Here is a 22,050-nt window from a genome sequence, read left to right on the forward strand (position 1 = left end):
TAATTCTCTCACCGTGCTAGGATTTGGTTATTTTGTTATGTCGCTCTAAAAGAGCAGCTGGGATTTGAGAACCGTTGGTTCTTCAAGTGTTTTCAATAAAACGTTTTTTAAAGCCGCGTCCTTGCGTGCGCAGCTGCCACTGCTTACTGGACCCTCCAGAGAGGAGACCTGAGGTCATTATCGACTGTGAGAGGCGTGAACGTCTGGGGAGGAAATCCGAGGCCCTGCTTTGACCGCTATAACAAAAAAGTTCCAACCAACCGGCGTTTTCAAATTTACCACGCCCCTTCCCGCCCTAAACCCAGCCCTAAACCAGATCCCTGCTGCAGTTTCCTGCAGGGTACGCTGACTCCAAGTTCAGCGATCCAGCGGAGAAAACCACGGAGAAAACCGCCCGGAGACTCCCGCCACGCCCAGACCCGCCCATCTCTGCTTGGGGCGGAATGGATTCTTTCTCGGCCTTCCAGGCTGCGACGGAGGCCCCGCCCCATTCCCGCCACTTCATTGGCTTTGGTGACCGGCCCCCCGAGTGTCAGCTCCGGATTGGCCGAGTCGGCCGCCGCTCGGCGCTCTTCCCAGGGGCGCGCGGCGGGCGTGACCACGCCCCTTACGTCTGGACGCTGGGTCGCCTCGGGAGCCTCAGTATCGCCGCCCAGAAGGAAGGAAGGTGGTTGTGGTAGGTGCTGCTATGGTGCTGAATTTCTCGGCAGAGCCGACCCAGAAGCGGCGGTCGCGGCCATGAAGGTGAGGGGCCGGTGGAGCCGGGCAGTCCCTCCTCTCCTCTCCTATCCGGCCAGTGCGCCCGAAGTGCCTTCCTTACGCCTCAGCGGTTACCCTCCCGGCACCTCGGAGAGCTCCGCGGAGGGGGGTCCCCCGCCGGGTTCTGGGGCCCTGACCCGCAGGGCGGATGTCGTGGGCTCCCGGACGTTTCCAACTCCCACAGCGCCTCCGTCAGCGAGCCCGAGGCCGGGGGAGAGCCCGGGCCCGCCCTGCACTCACGCCTGGTGGGCCCCTCTCCGCGCTGGGCCCTGTCCGCGTCCTCGGGGGCCGGAGGCAGACCCCCTGGTGCTCGCCTCACCCTCCGTGCCTTTGCCCACAGCGTGCCCTCTCCCGCCCCGAGTCCTTGAACTAACCCAAATGTTGGGAGCACCACGGGACTGTCGCAGGACGGAAACTGCAGGACGAAGGGAAAAGGGGTTGTGCGGGGAGTCGTGAGGCTGGGGCCCGGCTAACTGGTTAGAAATGTCTCGGGGCGGGGATCCCACCCTGAAGGATCTGTTTGCAGGCTTAACACAGGGGCCGTGACCTAGAGCTCTTAGCAAACCCGTTGTGTCTCCATCGCCGCTAGGTACGCAGCAAGTAATTTGACAGCTTGAGTCTTCACGGTGGGTGTGAGAGCGTGGGAGCATCACTGAGTGAGAAGTTTAAGCAAGAGGGGGGAGGGGGGAGGTTCTGGCCTACTTTTGGGAGCTGATTCTCTCAACTTGATCGCTGAGAGTTCTAAAGAGCTCTGGGTACAACAATCAATTGACGTATTGATTCAAACCAAGTGGGATGAGTCATAAGGTGATACTCTTTCAGGCATCGTTGATTTCATTAATCTCAGTGAAGAGGTGTGATTGGCGTGGGTAAGAAAAATAAGAGTGAACTGCTAGCTAAACCTCTACCCTCACAAAGCCCCAGGAAGATATTTTGTTGAGCATTTCCTATGTGTTAGCTAAGAGGGATATATCATGCGTAGAAGTAATTCAAAATACAATCCCACCCTTTAGGAGTTTGCCAACCAAAAGAGAAGAGACATTCTCAAGAAACCACATCATGAGGCAGAATTTGATGTAAGGTATCAAAAAAATGCAAAACCCTCAGGAGCAAGAAAGGATTTTTTCTGGCTCTAGGAAGCAAGGAAGATTTTTGGAATAGGTAACTTCCGAACTGGGTGTTAAAGTATGAGGATATTCAAAGAGCTTATTTTTTAACTTCCCAGTTCAGCTATAAAATATTTCAACTTAGAATACCTATTATCTAAAACTAGCTTTCTTTCCTGAAAACCATCAATCATCCCGCTGTGTGTTAAGATCCAAAAACAAGTAAGGGATCTTTATACATAATGCCTCAAAGAATGTCAGTACCTTTACTAGTAAATATTAAATTTGTGACCTATCAAGAAACAAGGTGTAGAAGGAGAGAATTAAGGGCAAGTACAGTGTTGAAATTTTTTCAGAAGTGTTTTTGAATTTAGGTGGAGGATACTGCTTTCTGAGTTGAAATTTTAGAAACAAAGTTGGATGGGATTTGAAAATACAAAAAGGTATATTTTATGAAACAAAATGCAGACCTAAATAGACATCAGTCTGAACAAGATGACAGTTATGAAGATACTGCTTTTCATTTAAGTTTTCGTGAAAACTGGATTCACAAAATTTAGGATTGGGGCTATTTATTAACTTTGTTTCATATTGAAATTGTCTAATTTTGTGGTATCTATAGATTCTGGGCAGGGGCATTAATTCCTGATGGATGTCATGGAATTCTAACATGTGAATGTTCATCTAAGCAAGTATTAAATTAAAATTTCAGTGGAATTAAAATTAATTTAAAAGCCAAGCAATCAGATAAGTACATCTTCACACAAACCCAGGACCAGGAGCTGATTTTAGTAAATGTGTAGAATGGGTATTTACTTTCTTCCTTTAATTTTTTTGTCTTTTTTTGTTATTGTTTAGAAACTGTTGTTTTGAAATAGGTTTGTCTCAAAGATTCAAGTAACCATTTTACCTTAGAGTAGCATCTAATTAACTTCCTATAAGGGATTAAAAAAAATCCAAATTAGTGTCTTATGTTAATTTGATTTAATCTCCTTCCTGTTTTCCCATGTTTATATTGAGCTCACCCTTAATTGTACTAATCATGTTCGTTCTTCCAAGCTCAAAACAAGACATCAAGACGAAAGTAATCTGTTTAACGTAATTTCCTTTTCCTTTTTTTTTTTTTCTCTTTTCTCTGAAAGGTGGGGGAGTGGTGCTAAGGGTCAAGTATACAGTTTTGTTTTTCAATTTTATTTACTTATTTTTGGCTGCGTTGGGTCTTTGTTGCTGTGCTCAGGCTTTCTCTAGTTGCGGCGAGCAGGGGCTCTTCTTTGCTGCGGCACGTGGGCTTCAGTAGTTGTGGCACATGGGCTCAGTAGTTGTGACTCGCGGGCTTAGTTGTTCCGCGGTATGTGGGATCTTCCCAGACCGTGGATCGAACCCGTGTCCCTTGCATTGGCAGGCGGATTCTTAACCACTGCGACACCAGGGAAGTCCCAAGTATACTGTGTTAAGAAAAGAAAACAAAACCCAAACATGAAGAAGATAACATTTATGATCTCCAGAACACGTTATTTGTAAAAATCAATTTGGCCAAATGTCTTACCTAAAAATATGACATTGTTAAGATCAGCATTTGTTTTTGCATCCTGCTTAATGTCCAAATGGTATGAGAGAAAGAACTTAGGATGTAGAATTTCCTCCTTTGTGGTATATAGCCTGATATTTAATCATTAAGATCGCAGAGTTCCTGGTGTATTGTATTTCAGTTGAAGCAACAGTTTCAGTAAGAAATTCTTTCCCTTTTTAAGGAACTGTCCCTCCAGTGGCTCTAAATAGGGTAAAGATTTTTGCTTATTATCTTAATGGTTTCTTCTGGTTTGCTTTAATTTCTGTAGGGAAGTTTAACCTAATTGAAATTTAAACTGTAAAACTTACTCTCTTATATCACTGGTACTGAGATTTGAAACATCTTTTCATATTGTTTAACATAAGGACATTGAGTTTTAGCAAACTGAAGGTTGTTCAGAGTTTAAAGACAAAGCTTGTGGTGATTGAGTTCTCTGAAGAAGCTTCCACTGGTGGAAGAACTGAATCCCTGCCTGGTCCTTGTAGCTTCTTACAGCATCCAAGAAAATTAATGTTCTTGAAATTGAAACTTCTAGGTTTATCCTTAAAATAACTGTGTAAAATATTACCATATTTAATTTAGAGTTGAGGCAAGCAACTCTTAGAAGGTGGCATTATGATTACTGCTGTTTACCTAGTTTAATCAAAAGCAAATGATTTAGACTATGACCATTTAGTTTTTTGCTGTTTTCAAACCCATCAACTTCCCCACTCCCCCTTCTCTCTCTCTCTCTCTCTCTCTCTCTCTCTCTCTCTCTCTCTCTCTCTGTCTCTGTCTCTCTCTCTCCTCCCCCTCCCTCCCTCCCTCCCTCCCTCCCTCCCTCTCTGGCTGTCATTTAATCTTCATGGAAATCACTACAGCTTTTCTTGGTCTTCATTCTAGTTTGCCTGGCTACTATTACATTTGGTGGAATAATTAAAAGGGATCACATCCTGATGTAGTTTAGAATAGGATTCAAAGTTTGTAGTAAACTTTTTGTTAATTCTGTAAGTTGAGCATTTTGGACGTCTCCCTGCCCCAAGCCCCAGATATTCTAGAAAGCACATTAGATCTCACACAGACACGTACACGCACAATCAAAGACAGCTGAACCTTGAGCCATTTGAAAACTGGCACTTTGCCAAAAAGAAGGCTGGGCTACTCTTGCAAAGAAAGAACACATTCCCTCTTGCTTTTGTTGACTGAAATGATGATTCAGAATGGGCCTGTATTGTGTGAATCTGACTGAGGAACCCAAGAGAGTGCTTAAAAAATTGGTGGTCTGCTATTGTGGAAACAAGTGTCACAGCACTGGAAACTGTCAGTCCCACTCTCCTGCAAAGTGTTTACAGTTGTGGATCACAGTCCCCTCCCCTCCTCTGTACTCCTACAGAGGGGAGGGAATTTCTAATTCATTCTTTAGGAAGGAACAAGAGGAACTTTTATGTTGGTGATTTTAGCAAAGGAGCTGAACATACTTGCCTCAGTACTTTCCTGACACCTTCTCAGATTTATCTTCCTGTGGGTAGGGAAGGGACTCTGGTCAACTAGATGGTAAGCTGCTGTTGGTCAGCTGTGCTGGTGGCTGGGTGGCATGTTATCCAGACCAGTTGGCTGCAGAGCTAAAGTCATGTTCTCCAATTGGTGTTACCAGTAAAAAAGCAAATATTTAAATTTCTGTTTGTCTTATTTCTTTACTCAGTTTTAAAATGGGAGTGAGAAAAAAATGTAGTGTTATTGGCTCCCTAAAATCTTGGTGCACTGTCTTTGAAAAAAACATGAGAACTGGCATTGGACACTAGAATAACATGAAGAGATCTAGGTGTCTGGGGCAGTCCAAACAGGAGGCTTTACAATTTAATTTCTTACTGTGGGCCATATAAGTTTTTAATATGAGATCTGGTTCTTAATTGATGCCAGGCAGGCCATGGTTCCATGGCTAATCTACTCAGGAGCAATTTTAGTCTAACAGGATGTTTAGGAAAGGGATTAGGTTTACCAAGAAAAAGTCATTTATTTTCAGTAGTCATTGATGGCTAGAAAGTCAACTAGAAACACAGCTAAATTCTCTGAACTAGGAGTTTTGTATCAGACGTAAGTAGATGGTTGCCTTATTCGGTTATTCTCTATGTTGTTTTTGATGGTCCATATTCATGGTCAAGAGAGGAAATGTAACCATCCTTCTCACCTCTTGGATTCATGTGGTTTAGTCTGTAGAGTCCTGCTGTCAACCATGGTCCCAAGTAGGGTTTAGAATTGTTAGTCACATAAGCCCAGATCATAGCAGAGATCCAGACTTTGGCTTTATTCGTGGAAAGGTAGTAGTTCGGAAAATATGCTTCGATCTTACTATCAAAAGGTGAGCAGAGTGTGAATAAAAGAAAAATAACGGAATGCAGGCTGATTAAACTAGCAGAAGATCTTAAAGGATAGGGACGACGGAAGTAGAGAGAACATGAACTTGGGTCTCTAAAGCTTTTAAGGGGAGGGTTCAAAAAGGGGAAGCTTTTTGGTTATGACCCTACCAGGTACGGTAACTGGGCTCTAAGGAAATATAACAAAGACAGAGAGTCAAGAGCTCAGAGAATAAATTCATGTTCACCTCCCCGCCCCTTTCCCAAGAGCACACGTTCAATAAACTGTTGGGAAAACGCTCTCTTAAATTGTTCCCTAATTGCTTTTGTAGATTCTGTCACTTGAAAAATGGGACTGTTATATCAAGTATTAACAGAAATTTGGACAGATTTGAGAGGAGAAAGGTCAGGATAGGACACTTCAAGCATTATTAGGGCAAGGTAATAGTCCTTAGATAGGGATCCCTGTGCCCTGAGGGGACACGCAGAAGAAATTCAGGCAATTAGGACTTTAAGGGAAAGTACAAGAAGATGAAACATACTAACGGGAGGCAGGGAGATGGACCCTAAGTTTGGAAGATTCATCTTCTGGGTGGATTCTTCAACTTGGAGGTGAAGAAGGACAAAAATAGTTTGCCAAATGGCTTTTTGACAGACCCAGGAATCACTGTCTTTCTCCCAGTATTGGAGAGTTCACCCAAGAAAATATGTAGAGGAATAAGTTAGGAAGTAAGAAATCTGGGCCAAAAAGCAAAGAGCAAGTAAAATGAAGGAGGGCACCAAATTTCAGCTTAACTTCCAGGCTGATATGTGGTAAAGGAAAGGAACTGATTGGGGACTTCCCTGGCGGTCTAGTGGTTAAGATTCCGAGCTTCCACTGCAGGAAGGTTCGATCCCTGGTCGGGGAACTAAAACATGCGCGTGTGGTGCAGCCAAAAACATTAAAAAAAAAAAAAGTTTTTTTTTAAAAAGGAAAGGAACTGATTTAAGAATCAGATTAAATTGTTAAAAACTCAGCTGAGGCCTTCTGAGCTAATCCTTTCTGAAAGGATTAGGGGAAACCAGAGGGGAAAAGGAAACACTAGAGGCAAATCCCACTACTTGGGGATGGGGGTGTGAAGGGGCGGTACCTACACAGGTAGTGAGGAGCACGTGGCAGAGATGTTGGTCCTAGAACTCTAGAGGCACAGGCTTCAGAAGTAACCACAGCCCCTTCCATTTGGGAATCTGAGTGACTCTCCAGCTGAAATGATGTAGGCAGAAAGGAGAAATCCCCTAGACCGAGCAGGTGTTAACCTTTTAACCTTGACTGTACATTCACATCACATAGGGAATTAAAAAAAATTCTGAGGCCCAGGTTGTACCCCAGACCTGTTAAATCAGAATCTTGGGGCTGCGACTCAGGCACCAGTATTTTTTAAGGCTCTCCTGGTGAGTCCAACCACTGTCTTTCTTTCTTTTTTTTCCGGGTGCGTTGCGTCTCCGTTGCTGCGCGTGGGCTTTCTCTAGTTGTGGTGAGCAGGGGCTACTCTTCATTGAGGTGCACAGCCTTCTCATTGTGGTGGCTTCTCTTGTTGCAGAGCACGGGCTGTAGGTGCACAGGCTTCAGTAGTTGTGGCTCGCAGGCTCTAGAGTGCAGGCTCAGTAGTTGTGGCGCACGGGCTTAGTTGCTCCGCGGCATGTGAGATCTTCCCGGACCAGGGCTCGAACCCGTGTCCCCTGCATTGGCAGGCAGATTCTTTTTTTTCTTTTTCTTTTATTTATTTATTTATTTATGGCTGCGTTGGGTCTTCATTTCTGTGCGCGGGCTCTCTCTAGTTGCGGCGAGCGGGGGCTACTCTGTTGCGGTGCGTGGGCTTCTCATTGCCGTGGCTTCTCTTGTTGTGGAGCATGGGCTCTAGGCGCGCGGGCTTCAGTAGTTGTGGTGCGCCAGCTCTAGAGCGCAGGCTCAGTAGTTGTGGCGCACGGGCTCTAGAGCGCAGGCTCAGTAGTTGTGGCACACAGGCTTAGTTGCTCCGCGGAATGTGGGATCTTCCTGAACCACGGCTCGAACCCGTGTCCCCTGCATTGGCAGGCGGATTCTTAGCCACTGCGCCGCCAGGGAAGTCCCATTATTACTATTTTTTGATGTGGACCATCTCCAAAGTCTTTACTGAATTTGCTACAACATTGCCCCTGCTTCATGCCTTGGTCCCTTGGCCACAAAGCATGTGGGATCCCAGTTCCCCAGCCATGAATCTAACCTGCACCCCCCACACTGGAAGGCGAAGTCTCAACCACTGGACCGCCAGGGAAGTCCCTCCAAATAGCCTTTTAAGGTTGTTTAAAAAAAAGTTTTTTTTAAGAGCTCATTGGACAAGCAGTAAATGTTTGACAGAATTAGATAATAAAATAAATGGAACAGTGCCTTTGTTATGCCCTTTTAACTAATAAGACCTCACCTACCTGGACTTCCATTACTTATCACATTATCTAGAGTCTAGAATATGCATAAGTAGTAGGACAAGGGGCAAAAGCTCATTGGTTCCAAACAGTGTAGCTTTATATTTTAAGCATGGGAAAATGCCTTGAGCCCTCACTGAAAATGTATTTTTATATACACTTTTAACAAGCTTGGTTATCAGGTTTCTGAATGCAGTAAAAAAGGAGAGACAGGTTGCTAGAGGTTGATATAGTGATAGCAGTGGTGATTCACAGAAAGGGAAGAGATGAGAGGAAAAAATATAAAAGGCAGCATATTAGTTTCAAGCCACTTAGTGGAGTGGCAAATAGCCCTTACACCTCAAAACGTCATTATGATTATCAAGTCATCAGAAATTGTGTTCAGTATTCTCAGTTTGCTTTTTAAAAATATTTTCCTTAATGTTAATATATTCCTTGTAAAGGTTTGGAAAGCAGGGGAAAACAAATTATACGAGATATACATGAAAACCTAGAGAGCACTTCAATTGGCATTTTGATGTTTTCCTAGTCATTTTTAAAAAATCAAAAAAGTTTTCACATGCCATAGTTTATTATGCCTAGATACAAATGAGAGGACAGAAGTTTAATGAAATTAAGTAATTAGAATTTATATTCTTTCTGCTAAATGATAGCTGGGAAAATCTGCCTCAGCCTATAGAACGGTGCTGTAGTCACCAGTCTAAGGTTGCCAGATAGAATACAAGACACTCAGTTAAATTTGAATTTCAGATAAACAGTGAACAGCTTTTTTTGGTGTAAGCATATCCCAAATATTGCACAGCACTTACTTACATCTAGTCATTTTTCTTCTGTGTGCATGCACGTGTATCTCTAAGCATATGTTTTTTGTTGTTGTTTTACGAAATTGGGTTCATATTGTATCTTCTCCTTTGTTAACAATATATCATGAGTATCCCCAAAGCCAAATATTCTTTGTAAATACCAGAATATTATCCACTTCCCAATAGCTTAAAATTTTGATGCTTAAAAGAATAATTTCGAAATTATTTAGGGCAAACGTGCCTCTCCAGAATGGCATTCCCCGAGAATCCCAGAGAGCCCAGGTTCCAATCAGCTTTAAACTGGTGCCTATTTTCGTTCCTTTCCAGGCGGGTGCCACGTCTATGTGGGCTTCGTGCTGTGGGCTGCTGAATGAAGTCATGGGTACTGGAGCTGTCAGGGGCCAACAGTCAGGATTTGCAGGAGGCACTGGTCCATTCAGATTTACACCGAGCTCTGATTTTACCACTTACCCACCAGCACCTACAGAAGGGCCTAATATAGTTTGCAAAGCCTGTGGACTTTCATTTTCAGTCTTTAGAAAGAAGGTGAGTTGGATGAAATGTTACACACAAAAAAACACATGTATCAGAATTCTTGATTGTATGTTATTTTGAATACTAATGAATATTCATTTCTTCTTATACAAATATCAAAAAGTCCTAATAACCATTTCCCATTTAGAAAAGTACTGAGTTGCAGAGACTGTACCACTGCTCAGGTTTTCTGACTAGACATTGTTACTTCTCATGTTGCTCAGCCATTCTTTCTCCTGGACTCTGACCTGTTCATACACTTTGATTCTTATGTTCTGAAGCAAGAGATTTAATTAGTCTGCAGTTTTGTTCAGAGAAGATTTACTATAACTTTGATCTCAAGTTTCAAAAAATGTATCCCCACCCACATTAACTCAAGTGAAGAAATGAGTATATTAACATTAGCTACTGTTTAAAGATTCAACATGCAAAGTAACAGCTAAAACCGTTGTTTTCTTTAGGACAGAAAGTTGTTCTTTCTGAGAACCATCATATTGCTGGGCCATCTCTCAGGCTTGTCAATCCAGTCCTTTGAAATACTTAACAAACAAGGTGTTAGCTTGTGGGAACAATGCCCCAAGCAGAAATGACCACATCTTCATGTCTTCTTTTAAGTTTTGCTTGTGGAATGGCTTTGATTGTGATTAAGGCTCTAGGGTACAGATTACTGTATAAGTGGGGTCCTCTGTTTGCTTGGATTGACCTTGAGAGATCAGCTGCCTTTCTCTTTCCCTCTCTGTGTTAGGCTTTTCCCCCTTCTCTTTTTTTTTTTTTTTAATTTTTGGTGGCATTGGGTCTTCATTGCTGCGCGTGGGCTTTCTCTACTTGTGGCGAGTGGAGGCCGCTCTGTTGTGGTGCGTGGGCTTCTCATTGCAGAGCACAGGTTCTAGGTGTGCAGGCTTCAGTAGCTGTGGCTCGTGGGCTCTAGAGCGCAGGCTCAGTAGTTGTGGCACACGGGCTTAGTTGCTTCATGTCATGTGGGATCCTCCCGGACCCGGGCTCGAACCCATGTCCCCTGCACTGGCAGGCCGATTCTTAGCCACTGCGCCACCAGGGAAGCCTGCAGTCCCCCTTCTCTTTAAATGGGGAAATTTTCACATAGGCAAAGAGCAGGAAGAGAGTTTGTGGTCATGCTTTCTGCTCCATGTGGTTCAAGTCAGCTCTGTTTTGCTAATTACGTTTGCCTGAAGGGGTGGAAAGGTTTTAATTCATTAACACAAGAGTATGTTTTTCTTAAAGGTCTGTATTTGAACTTCTGTGAATCTAAACTGCCTCAGCAGTGACTGTTTTGATTTTCACCACTTTTAGAACACGAAAACGCCCATGGGTCTGGTGCCATGGGGGACTTCCTAAGAACTAAAATTTAATTTTAATAGAAGGCAAAAGGAAAACTAGTCCTTTCACAATGGCTTGTATCTGGCTCTCATTAAATGCTTCTTTCCTATCTGTTTCTTCAGCATGTATGTTGTGACTGCAAGAAAGACTTTTGCTCCGTTTGTTCGATCTTACAAGAAAATCTCCGTAGATGTTCCACTTGTCACTTATTACAAGAGACAGCCTTTCAGCGCCCTCAGTTAATGAGACTGAAAGTGAAGGATCTACGGCAGTATCTCATTCTTAGAAACATACCGATCGATACCTGTCGAGAGAAAGAAGACTTGGTAGATCTGGTACTGTGTCACCGTGGGCTGGGCTCTGAGGACAACCTGGACACGAGCAGTCTGAATTCCTCAAGGTCCCAGACTTCTAGCTTTTTTACACATTCATTTTTTTCAAACTATACAGCCCCACCTGCTACCATGTCTTCCTTTCAGGGAGAGCTTATGGGTGGAGACCGGACCTTAGGATCTGGAGTACTGGCACAGGTACGAGGGTGTAATTACCCTGAGGGCCTGGCATGTCGTCTGCTTTTGGCCAATATGGAGGGGGCTTTAGGGCTGAAGACTCCTTGCTGAGCCGGGGTTCCATGTGCTGCTGAACTCTGCACTTGCAGGCTCTCCTGATGTGAGGCTCCAAGCTCAGATGCTGCCTGAAGGGCCCAAAAAGAGCTCATCAGTCTCTTAACCTTAGTTACCTCAGTTTCCCTATCTTATATAGTTAAATACTAGCTGTCGAAATAATGACTGTCACATGTAGCATATAAACATTTGCAGGACTATTTGTATGTCAGTGACCATGGAAACTATAAGTTAACCTAATGCCCAGTTGCCTTGCTACCGTAAAATTGTTCTAATTTAGATATTGGGAAACAGCCATCTGAATTAGTGACAGGATATGGTTATTTACTCATTTCAAAGAAACGCCAGTGCAGAATGTTGTCCCAGTGAGGTCCTTGGGCATACTAATTGAATAACATGCGAAGTCTTGTAATTAATACTCAATTTGTATATATGAATGATTCTAAAATGCTGAAAGAATTGTTTTGAACATTCATTTCCACATTTAATTTTCTCCTCTGAGGAAAGAGGTTAGCAGCAGAGGGAAATGTGGTCTAGCTGCTTTCTAAAGAGTCATCAATTAGATAAGCCCAAGCTAGGAGTTTTATTATTTTCCCAAATGGCAGCTGGCATAATTATGATGCAAAGGTAAGACACATCTGACTTTTGTGTCACTTTTGGGTATATGACACCACTTGGGAGATGTGGGTCTTTGGATGATACAATATAGTGTTTGTGAACTGGTGGGGTAGAATACTTGAAATTGGGCATTGTCCTAGGCTTTCTGTTCTCCTTAAAGAAAAGAGTGTCTGATTGTTGAGGAATTTCTGAAAACTAGAAATAGCATCAACCATCAGTGAATTAGTCTAGAAAGCATTGTTTGGAATAAGAATGTCTAAGCATGAGGTAGTAGGATTGAGATCTTTGAAATCAAATACCCTTGACACTAGGGCTGATCTTAGAGCTTTAGTTTCTACCTGTATCTTAGAGGCTCCAGTTAAACCAGCCAGGCCCAGGTCCTTTGCTAAGGACACAGTGCAATTCCATACGCTTTTGGCTTTGACATTCTGTGATGGGACCTTCTTAACTTCTGGGGAGTTAACACTATGGTTAGATTTTAAAAATTCACACACACATAGGAATTTGACTTTTGAGATAACTATGGAAGGTAAATTGTTTATCGAATCATGTGGTGCCCAACTCTTTGGGAGGGGCAGCAGCACTCAGGATCCTAGGAAGGTGTGGAGTATGCCAGGTATTAGAGTCATTCTTGGGGAGGATCTATTGGAAGGGTTTTCTCCAGTGATAAATATGGGTTGGTACCATTAGGAAAATGATTCCTGACCTAATATGTATCATGTGTGTAGGTGCGAAGTGAAATAGCCTCAGCAAACACAGAAGATGATGAAGAAGATGACGATGATGACGACGATGACGACGATGACGAGGATGAAGAAAACTTGGAGGAGCGGGTGAGACTGCCTACAATATTTGGTTTCCCTGACATGTCACCTTGGTAGGCAGGGAAAATGCCCATGTAGACTGTCGCTAGATTAGCACAGGATGTTTCTTTTGGTTTGAATGCAGCACAATACATACAACACTTCAAGAACTGGTGAGAAGTCTGGGGAGAATCTCCAGGGCCAGTGATGACTGTAGGATGAAGGCAGCATGCTGTTTTCCTTGCTGGATTTGCAGGAACAGAGGTAATGGACACACTCTGTGATTTCAGACATCTGGCCTCGCTAAGAAGAGAGTGAGAGCTTCTCTGTCTGACCTGTCAAGCCTTGAAGACGTGGAAGGGATGAGCGTGCGCCAGCTCAAGGAAATCCTGGCTCGGAATTTTGTCAACTATTCTGGCTGTTGTGAAAAATGGGAGCTAGTAGAGAAAGTAAACCGGTTATACAAAGAGAATGAAGAAAATCAAAAGTCATGTAGGTTTATTTTTCCTTTGTTTCCCTGTAGTATAGTAGCTTTCTTTAGGCCTTTAAAAACTGGCCTGTTTCTGTCAGTTAAGTCCACTTTATTTTTGAGAAACCTATGTATCCTTTTATTGAGTGTGAATTAGTTATATAAACCTGTTTCTAGATCTGTTAAGCAGTAAGTTCATTATGTGATGTTGGCTTTGAGATCACCATTGCCAATGAGTTAGATAATCTTTTGTTCAGTCTGGTTTTTCTGGTCATAATTTGTTAGAACTCTAATGAAATTCCTTGTATCTAAGAAAGGCTTGTTTTCTCACTAACCTGTCTGGCAGGCCAGTACTTAGGATTTAAAAGCTACAATTGAGATAATCAAACAGTGGGGGGAAAAAATTCCCTAGAGCCAGGATGTTAAGTAGTTCTTAACATCAAGTATCAGTAGGTTTCTTTGTAAGTCACGAAAAGCTAAGGTTAAGAACTTCTGAACTATTTATTGATGGAGCATGGAGCAGAAATCTTCAGCTGGTAACAGGGCCAAGCCACAGAGCATTTATAGGCAAGAAAAAAGAATTCAGTGGTGTGTTCAGACTGACAAATATTATGTTCTTATCTAGAAAACAGTCCTCCCATCATTAACGTGTGTCATCTTGAGTTTTTTTCTTTAAAACCTGGTTATAATACAGCATTTGTTGATAAACAGGTTTATGCCCAGAATATGCAGATAGTATTTTGGCACACCTATTTCTTTTCTTTTTTTTTTCTTCAATATATTTATTTATTTTTGGCTGCGTTGGGTCTTTGTTGCTGTGCACGGGCTTTCTCTAGTTGTGGAGAGCGGGGGCTACTCTTCGTTGCGGTGTGCCGGCTTCTCACCGTGGTGGCTTCTCTTGTTGTGGAGCACGGGCTGTAGGTACGTGGGCTTCAGTAGTTGTGGCTCGTGGGCTCTAGAGCACAGGCTCAGTAGTTGTGGCACATGGGCTTAGTTGCTCCGAGGCATGTGGGATCTTCCTGGACCAGGGCTCAAACCCGTGTCCCCTGCATTGGCAGGCGGATTCTTAACCACTGTGCCACCAGGGAAGTCCCACGCCTACTTCAAAGATGATGCAACAGTTAGCAGATACAGGCATCTTAATCATTGGAGCCTACAGAGGCTCATCTGTTATCTTATTCATGGATCCTTTCTCCCCACTTTCCAGTAATGGTATGGACCATGAACTAGGACCCCAGATGACAAGATTCTCTTGACACAACAGTGTTTATTTCCTTAAATTCAGGGACTATTCGCTTTTCAAGCTTGAATTCCTGTTTGGTTCTTTCTAACCTTCTTCATGATTCACATTAATCCCTTCTGTGACGTATACAAAGGGAAGCCTCACTGTCCATAGCTCTATGGCCAAATCTCAGGCTGCAATGAACTTTGTAAATTCATTCTGAACCTTTCTTATTCAGAATCAGAATGTCCCATGCCTTTTGAGTTAAACAGACTCCCAGCAGTACCATCGTAGCCAGAAACACAGATGAATTTTGAGATGCTTCCAAGGCTCAGGGGGTGCCGTCCCTCAACTACAGGCTACTTGATGTATGACTCTATGGCTTTCCCGTCGGTGTAGAAATAAAGCTCCTCCTCCTACTAGGATGAGGCTCTGGAGCCTGTGACTTTCCCAAGGCCACACAGTTGGGCTGGAAATTCGAATCGTGTTCTGACTCTGAGGCCCGTGTAGGACAGCCTACGGCTTCTTCATTTTTATTTATAGAAGCAAGCTATCACAAAAACCTTGTATTATATACAGATGTAAAATAGAATTAAATGGGGGCGGGGGTGGGAAAAAAAGAATAAATAGCTAACATGTGTTAGGCACTTCATCCCTGGTCCTAAGCTAAGTAAGTATTTCTCACTTATTCTTCACAAAACCCTATGAGGTGTAATTATTGCCATTTCTAGTGGAAGGAACCGATGTGCCAAGAAGCAGGGACTATTTCTCTTACAGTGGGGTCACTCTGGGTCACTCAGAGGCCGTGCCCGCAGCCCCAGCTCTCTGTTGCCTTTCAGATGGCGAGCGGCTGCAGCTGCAGGACGAGGAGGACGACAGCCTGTGCCGGATCTGCATGGACGCCATCATCGACTGTGTCCTGCTCGAGTGCGGGCACATGGTCACCTGCACCAAGTGCGGCAAGCGCATGAGCGAGTGTCCCATCTGCCGGCAGTACGTGGTGCGCGCCGTGCACGTGTTCAAGTCCTGAAGCCGAGGACCCCCCAGGCTCGATCCCAGACGTTTCAGTGCACAGAAGGGACTGGAAACTTCCTGTTCAAAATCTGAAGCTATTTTTAAAAATTATTTTCACGACTAACCGGGGACAGGAGAGATTCATCCTAAGTTGCAGCAACGCTGGTCCATGCTGTGTGCCTGTCAGCTGGAGGACTGGCTCAGCTTCCCAGTTTCTGCTGGGCTTCTTCACACATCTCTGATTACTAATCGCCGAAGTCAGACTGCTTATGGCATCAGCTACTGTTCTCTTTGGAGGACATTTATCTTGTTCTCTTATTTCTCCTTCATCCTATTTTTAACTTAAACTACTCAGATGTTTGAAACTTCTGCTCTCTTTGGATGAGGTCACTGTCTGCAAATGGCCGACATGGTATACGCTGAACAGGGGCACCTCTGAATGTTCATTTTATTAGTCATGTATATTTTAAATGCTACTATTTGATGAATGTAATTTTCCACATTGTTGCTATTTCTGCATTTAAACGTAATTGGGAACAACTGACATTCTATAATCAACTGCCAGGACCTGAGACTAAACATGTCCATTTTTGTTCAGGTACAGCTTTTTATAGCGAGGGCTGCATCTAGCTTCCTTCATTAGAGAAGTGTGTGCGTTAAATTCTTTATTAACGTGTAATCAGTTTACACTGTTTTATATATTGAAAGTGTATTTTCAGTGCTACCCACGAGCTAGTCTGAACTTTAGGAATAAAATTAGGTTTTAAAAAATGCTTTTGTTTACATTTGTCCTGGCCAGTTCCTAATTCACTTCGGTGCAGCATGAATGGGTGTCCAGGCCTGGTCTAGTACATTCTTCATGAGAGAAAGGAGCACCTTCAAAGATGTTGTACCTGTCTACCTTGGCTGCTAATTTACCAGTAAATTTAACTACATATTTGCCACATACTGTGACCAGGTATTGTGCCAGGTGCTTTATGGTTACCTCCAGCATTCTGAAATAGATATTGCCTCACATCACAGATGGGGAACTTGATCTCTGAGAAGTTAAAGAACTTGTCGAAAATCTCACAGTTAAAAAGTCACCATAGGGAATTCCCTGGCGGTCCAGTGGTTAGGACTCTGCGCTCTCACTGCTGAGGGCACTGGTTCAATCCCTGGTCAGGGAACTAAGATCCCATAAGCCATGTGGGGCAGCCAAAAAAAAAAAGTCACCACATCAGAATTTGAACCTAGCTCTGATGACAGTGTTTTTTTCTTACCTCTTCTAATACCACAACTGAGAAACCTGAGACATTAGCTTATGCTAAAAGGTTCTTGGGACATTAATGATCTGAAATCTCTTTTCTTTTAGGTCCAGCTCTAATCAGGGTGGTTTTTTGGTTTAGTTGAGACCAAATGTGGATTCATTCCCATGGCTTGTGGGCAGGTATGTTTTTAGGAAACTATGTAACTTCTTGGCTGAGTCCTGTGGGTTTTTTATCTTTTGACTCTGCAGTGTTTAACACATGCCTTCAGGTGCTCAGGATCCAGAAGTCAAATCAACAAGACCTGAAACTTACAGCAAAGGAGGTAAACAGTCTTGCCCCTCTGTGCTTAAGGCAGTAAGTTTGGCTAGCTGTGAAAAAAAAGTTGCCTTTCTACGTTTTCTGGTTTTGAGTGTCAGAGCATGTAAATCAAAGCCTTGTGGATATTCTGAATACCCTTCTCCTGTGCTTGCCTGAAGAGCCCAGGGTGGGTATTAGCTACAATTCAGATGGACAGTAAAAGCTCAGCCCCTGCTAAAGCCTTAGGAGCACTTAGTCTGTACTTCTCCTGAGACGGTGAACTCCAGAAGTTCAACTTTCCCCACAAATCCCTAATTTGGTGGAGAGAAGTCTTCAAATCCAGGCCAGTGGGTGATGGTAAACACACTGAAATAGAAGCTGAGCAGCAGGTGTTGGGGTATCTTAAATTAGAAAATTGAGATTTATTTGCTCATAGTCTCAGAACAGCTTGTTTACTGTTTCTTTTTGGACTTATAGTTTCAGGTGCTTGTTTCAGCAATGAACAAAAACTCTCAACGGTGGATCTTCTTAAGTAGCATTTTGAAATAACCTTGGCTCAGTGAGAAGCCAACAAATTTTTAGCCTAATAGGCTCGACACTTGGAATAACTGAATTGCAAGGGACTGCAAGGGACTAACTTATCTGGCAGAGGGCAAACATTCCTCCCTGGAATCTGCATTTTCTAGCTGCATGCCATGCATCTTTAATTTTTTGAATAGGTCATCTATCATATGGATAAAATTCTGGAAGTTCACAATGGAATGCAATGACGTCTCTTTGTCCTTGTCCTCACAGAATGGAAGGATGTCATTCCATGTTTTGGATGGGCCGTGGTGCCTGCTTTTGTAAAGGCCAGGATGCCTAGAGGAAGGAGGGTTATGGCCTCTCCTCTTTCCTGGGTTAAGAAGTTATGATCCTCTTACAAGAAGTGGTCCCTCTGGTTTATGGTCCTTCCATTACTTCATCAGATACAGTGTATGGGCTCAGAGCAGCTGTTTGCAGGCACCTAGCTTGGCCTGGCCTCATCTAAAGCTCATTTTTGAAGGAATGAGTCTGTTCGAGACTGTACTGGGGTATAATCTTAACTGGATTGTTCAGTACACTTGGGGGAAGGTCATCTGTGACCAGTGCACTGCCTTGGCCGTCTCAAGCCTAGAGAGATGCTGTCCTTACTCTGTGGTGTGTCCTTATGGAAACTCCAGCTGCTCAGCCCTGGCAGCCCTTCCTTCACCTCCTCTCTTGGCTGACCTGTGTGCTCCTGGAAACATTACAGGGGACGGAGGGCCCTCTAATGCCGAGATTCCACTTGAAAACCACCGTCCTCCTTCAACGGTTCCCAAGGGAGAAGATGCCTTTATTGGACATGAGGGTGACTCTTACTCGGAGGCTCACAGCACTCAGGCCGCCAAGAAGACTGCAACTTGACCTCTTGTGTGGGTGCTCCACGATGAACGATCAGGCTTGCAAAGGTAAGCCACGTTTTTATAAATAAACCACAGAGTGTTAAACTAATCTTAACTTCTGTTAAAGTTTAGTTGTAACTCTGCGTCTCCTGAGTTAAATTCTGGGGTGCAACAGCTTCAGATGTCTCCAATTTGAGTCAGAAAGTATCTCTGGATTTAAATTAATAGGCGGTGGCACAAACTAGATGAGATGTAAAACCATTTCGCCGTGGCAAAAAAGAAAAAGGATGGGGGGCAGGGGCAGTAAGAAACTACCACAGCAGGAAAGGCTAGTCCCATGAGTCCCAAGTCTGATGTTACTGTTGATGACTGAGGAAGGAAGCTGGGTTATCTTCATTTTCAGATGACTAGAGCAGTTGTTCCAGTATAAAAATCCTGTGATCTAAAGTCTACTTCTCACTGGTTTCTATGTCTGCCACCTGGGGAAGTTATCGCCTAACCAGGTGCCTCCACCACCCCAGCCCCAGGTTACCAGTGCAGGATGTGGCCTCCTTGAGTTGCGTCCAGTGGAAGCTGAGGAAATGAACCCCTGTCCCCCTTTGGCAGTGGAAATGCCAAGTGGCTGTGGAAGTTATTTTATACGGGTGTGGTCAGCAGCACCCAAACAGGTAAGCCACCCTGCCTCTTAAGGCAGTTCGTACCTAATTCTTACACATGGACACTGGTGTAGCACAGTTCTTTCCCGTTACCTTTATTAGCTACAAACAGCAAGATCTCTTTCTGAAGACGGAAAAAACACGTACCAAGGGGCTGCCGCATTTCTCAGATGAGTAAGAAATTATACCTTGTTTGGCTTCAAAACAGTATATACACTGGCGTTGAGACTACTGCCTCTGGACTTCCTAGTCAAATTTCTAGTCCACCCCTAGAACAGAAACAGAAACCCTCCAAGTCCAAGAGTGTTTTTTTTTTTGTACAATTGTTTATACAAATTCAACAAAGGTAAAACCGCATCAGGGAAGGTCTAGGAAAACACCACCTTACAACAATGGCACTTATGAATGCATAACTTTACAACTAGGAAACAGCCATGTTATAAACCTTAAACGAGAACTCAACTCACACTTCAAAGGAGAGAAAAAAGGAAAAGAAAGGCTATGTTGGATCATTTATTCAACTTCTTGACTCACTGTATAAATTAGATCTATGTAGAGTACAAGAGCTCATATGCGGGAGCAAACCCCTCCTGAGTTCAAAGGCTGAAGTCTGAATTTTAAAATTTTGAGAAAAAGGTGAATTCTATACAGAGGAAATTTAGCAAAGTGTCTCACTTTGACTATAATTTATACATATCCACAACATGCTTATGTAACTTCTTGACATACAAAGCAGGCTCTCAACTTCCAGTTAGACATGCTTTTAACTGGAAGGTCTTAGCCTGTTTTGCCAGATCTGGGCACGTGTGTAGATGGAGTCGTATGACGTACAGGTTAAGTTCTCTCCTACCTGAAGGAAACCAGGAAAGTTGGCAATCTCAAAACAATAAAAACACTGGTATGCATTCAAACCTTGCATAAATAACTTTTGAACAATTTGTACAAAAATAGTTCTGCATAATGTAAGATGTAACAAAACCAAACAAACAAACATGTCAAGACGGCAGCTGTGGTGTGTGGTCCATTTTATGTTGACACCAAAAACCCCAAAGTTGCCAGGAATAAGGTGTCCAAAACAAAAAACACCACCACCAAAAAAAAAATTCCTAAGCTCATGCTTCCAGTAAGAGAATTTCTCCCAAGTCCGTCCTCCTCTCCGACAGGAATGTCTTCTTGGTAAAGGCTGCCTTAGAAATGGTCCAGAAAGCAGTGCAGTTTTGATTCAGAAAGACCAAAGGAAAGCGCCTGACTCACTCAACCCCAAAACGGTGGCGGACTGGCTTCTCCCTCAGCGAGACTTGCAAAATGGAATCGTTCTGTGGTCTGTTGTTCCAAGTTCCAAATTGAAAATAAAAGCCCTAGTTTTTGTAAAGTCTTTTTCCCTCCCCTGCCGCGCGTCCCCTCCCCTCACCCACCCCATATGTACATACTTGTCCATGGACTAACTCAGTTTTTGCAGGAGTTTTTCTTCCACTTGCCCGAACTGGACACTAACAGACATTTCGGCTATGAACTGCTCACAGCCTTCCTTGGTAACTTGCTTGCAGTACCTCAGGTCAATATGACAGATATTCCCACACCGTTTGAAGAAGGACAGGCACTGGTCAGTGACCTTATTGCAGTCTGCAGGGAAGAGGACACACGGTGAGGTGGAGGAAGCGTGCAGCCGAGGGCCCTCCCCAACCCCCAGGCACTCAGCAACAGAGCAGCAACTGCCCTTGCTGGAAAGCTCTCTTCAAATGCAGAATGGTTTCATCTACCACTTACAGAAGTTTCATATATGCTTGAAAAGCATCCACACATTCCAAGTGAAACTGCTTAGACTCTTACCCCATGGCTGCCCCTTATATGTATATATTCTCACATCAGTACGTCCTGTCTATGTTGTTTTATAAAGATAGGATCACACAATACATGAAAATAGCTTGCTTTTCACTTCTACTCTACTGCTGAGAAACACCTCTCTGCAGGTTCTTGTGCGCGGTCTGCCTATTCCCAGGGGAGAAGTGCTGGGGGAGTGAGGACACCTGTAAGGTCATCCTGGGATCCTCCCACTCCCCTGGGCACCAGCCCTTTAGACAGAGGCCCCGTGTGCTTGCCCGCCCTCCGTGGGACGTTTGCCTCAAACCTATGCAGGAGACCAATGTGCTAGAAGGGGCCAGAAAGATTCTGTCCAGGGAGCAAAACCAGAATTCAGAACCCTCCACTGCGCCCTCACCGGTAGATGTGCTCTTCAACCGAGTAATTCTCTCAATTTGGACTTTGCTTCTGTAGCACTGTTTTCTTTTAGAACTGAATCCTCAGTCAACGGGCTGCAACGCCAGCTCGCATCCAACTGAGGCTGAGTCCGCACCCTGAGCCCAATGATTCCTTCATCTCAGTGGTATGTTAAGCTGGAGACCTTTCCTCATCATCACTAACATTGGCTGTGTGGGGATATTATGGATAGGCCCATGATGGGTTAAACAAAGTCTGTTTAAGAGTGAAAAATAGATGTCCGATGAAAGGACAATCTGGGTTAAGAATTACAAACCTCAAACAATGTGGCCTATACCTCACAACAAAATAAATTCTAGACAGATCAAAGCATTAAATTTTTTAAAATGATACGGAAAAGAAGTAAAAATATCTGCTTGCAGATGACATGACCTTAATGCGGTAACTCTAAGGAGTCCACACCCCCCCACACACACCCCCGCCACACCCCCCCCCCAACCCCCCCCCCCACACCACACCCACCCACACCCACCCCCCACACCACACCCACCCCCACACACACCACACCCACACATACACCCACCCCCCCCACACAC

General features: G+C 43.8%; 2 protein-coding genes and 1 long non-coding RNA gene across 15 annotated transcripts in view; 2 read left to right on the plus strand and 1 right to left on the minus strand.

Annotated features, from left to right (window-relative positions):
- Positions 1-599: 599 nt before the first annotated feature.
- On the plus strand, positions 600-16,410 carry RNF34 (ring finger protein 34). Its single transcript, XM_029232862.1, has 6 exons — positions 600-744; positions 9,341-9,559; positions 11,005-11,412; positions 12,852-12,956; positions 13,217-13,418; positions 15,457-16,410. The coding sequence occupies exons 1-6, from the start codon at positions 739-741 to the stop codon at positions 15,645-15,647; spliced, it is 1,131 nt and encodes a 376-aa protein (XP_029088695.1). The 5' UTR covers positions 600-738; the 3' UTR covers positions 15,648-16,410.
- A 463-nt stretch (positions 16,411-16,873) lies between these two features.
- LOC114901183 lies at positions 16,874-20,598 on the plus strand. The gene is made up of 3 exons (XR_003795067.1): positions 16,874-18,647; positions 19,103-19,249; positions 20,401-20,598. It is a non-coding gene; the product is annotated as an uncharacterized LOC114901183 (long non-coding RNA).
- Positions 20,599-20,654: 56 nt separating this feature from the next.
- Positions 20,655-22,050, minus strand: part of KDM2B (lysine demethylase 2B) — a 124,151-nt gene continuing 122,755 nt past the window's right edge. For all 13 annotated transcript variants that reach the window (XM_029232813.1, XM_029232777.1, XM_029232766.1 and 10 more), the window contains one exon: positions 20,655-20,860. In XM_029232813.1, the coding sequence (XP_029088646.1) occupies positions 20,679-20,860 (182 nt within the window). In that variant the 3' untranslated portion in view covers positions 20,655-20,678. The remainder of the gene's footprint in view (positions 20,861-22,050) is intronic.

The sequence above is a fragment of the Monodon monoceros genome, unplaced genomic scaffold (genome assembly GCF_005190385.1).
Source record: "Monodon monoceros isolate NGI ecotype Baffin Bay Population unplaced genomic scaffold, NGI_Narwhal_1 Super_Scaffold_1, whole genome shotgun sequence".
Lineage (NCBI taxonomy): Eukaryota > Metazoa > Chordata > Mammalia > Artiodactyla > Monodontidae > Monodon > Monodon monoceros.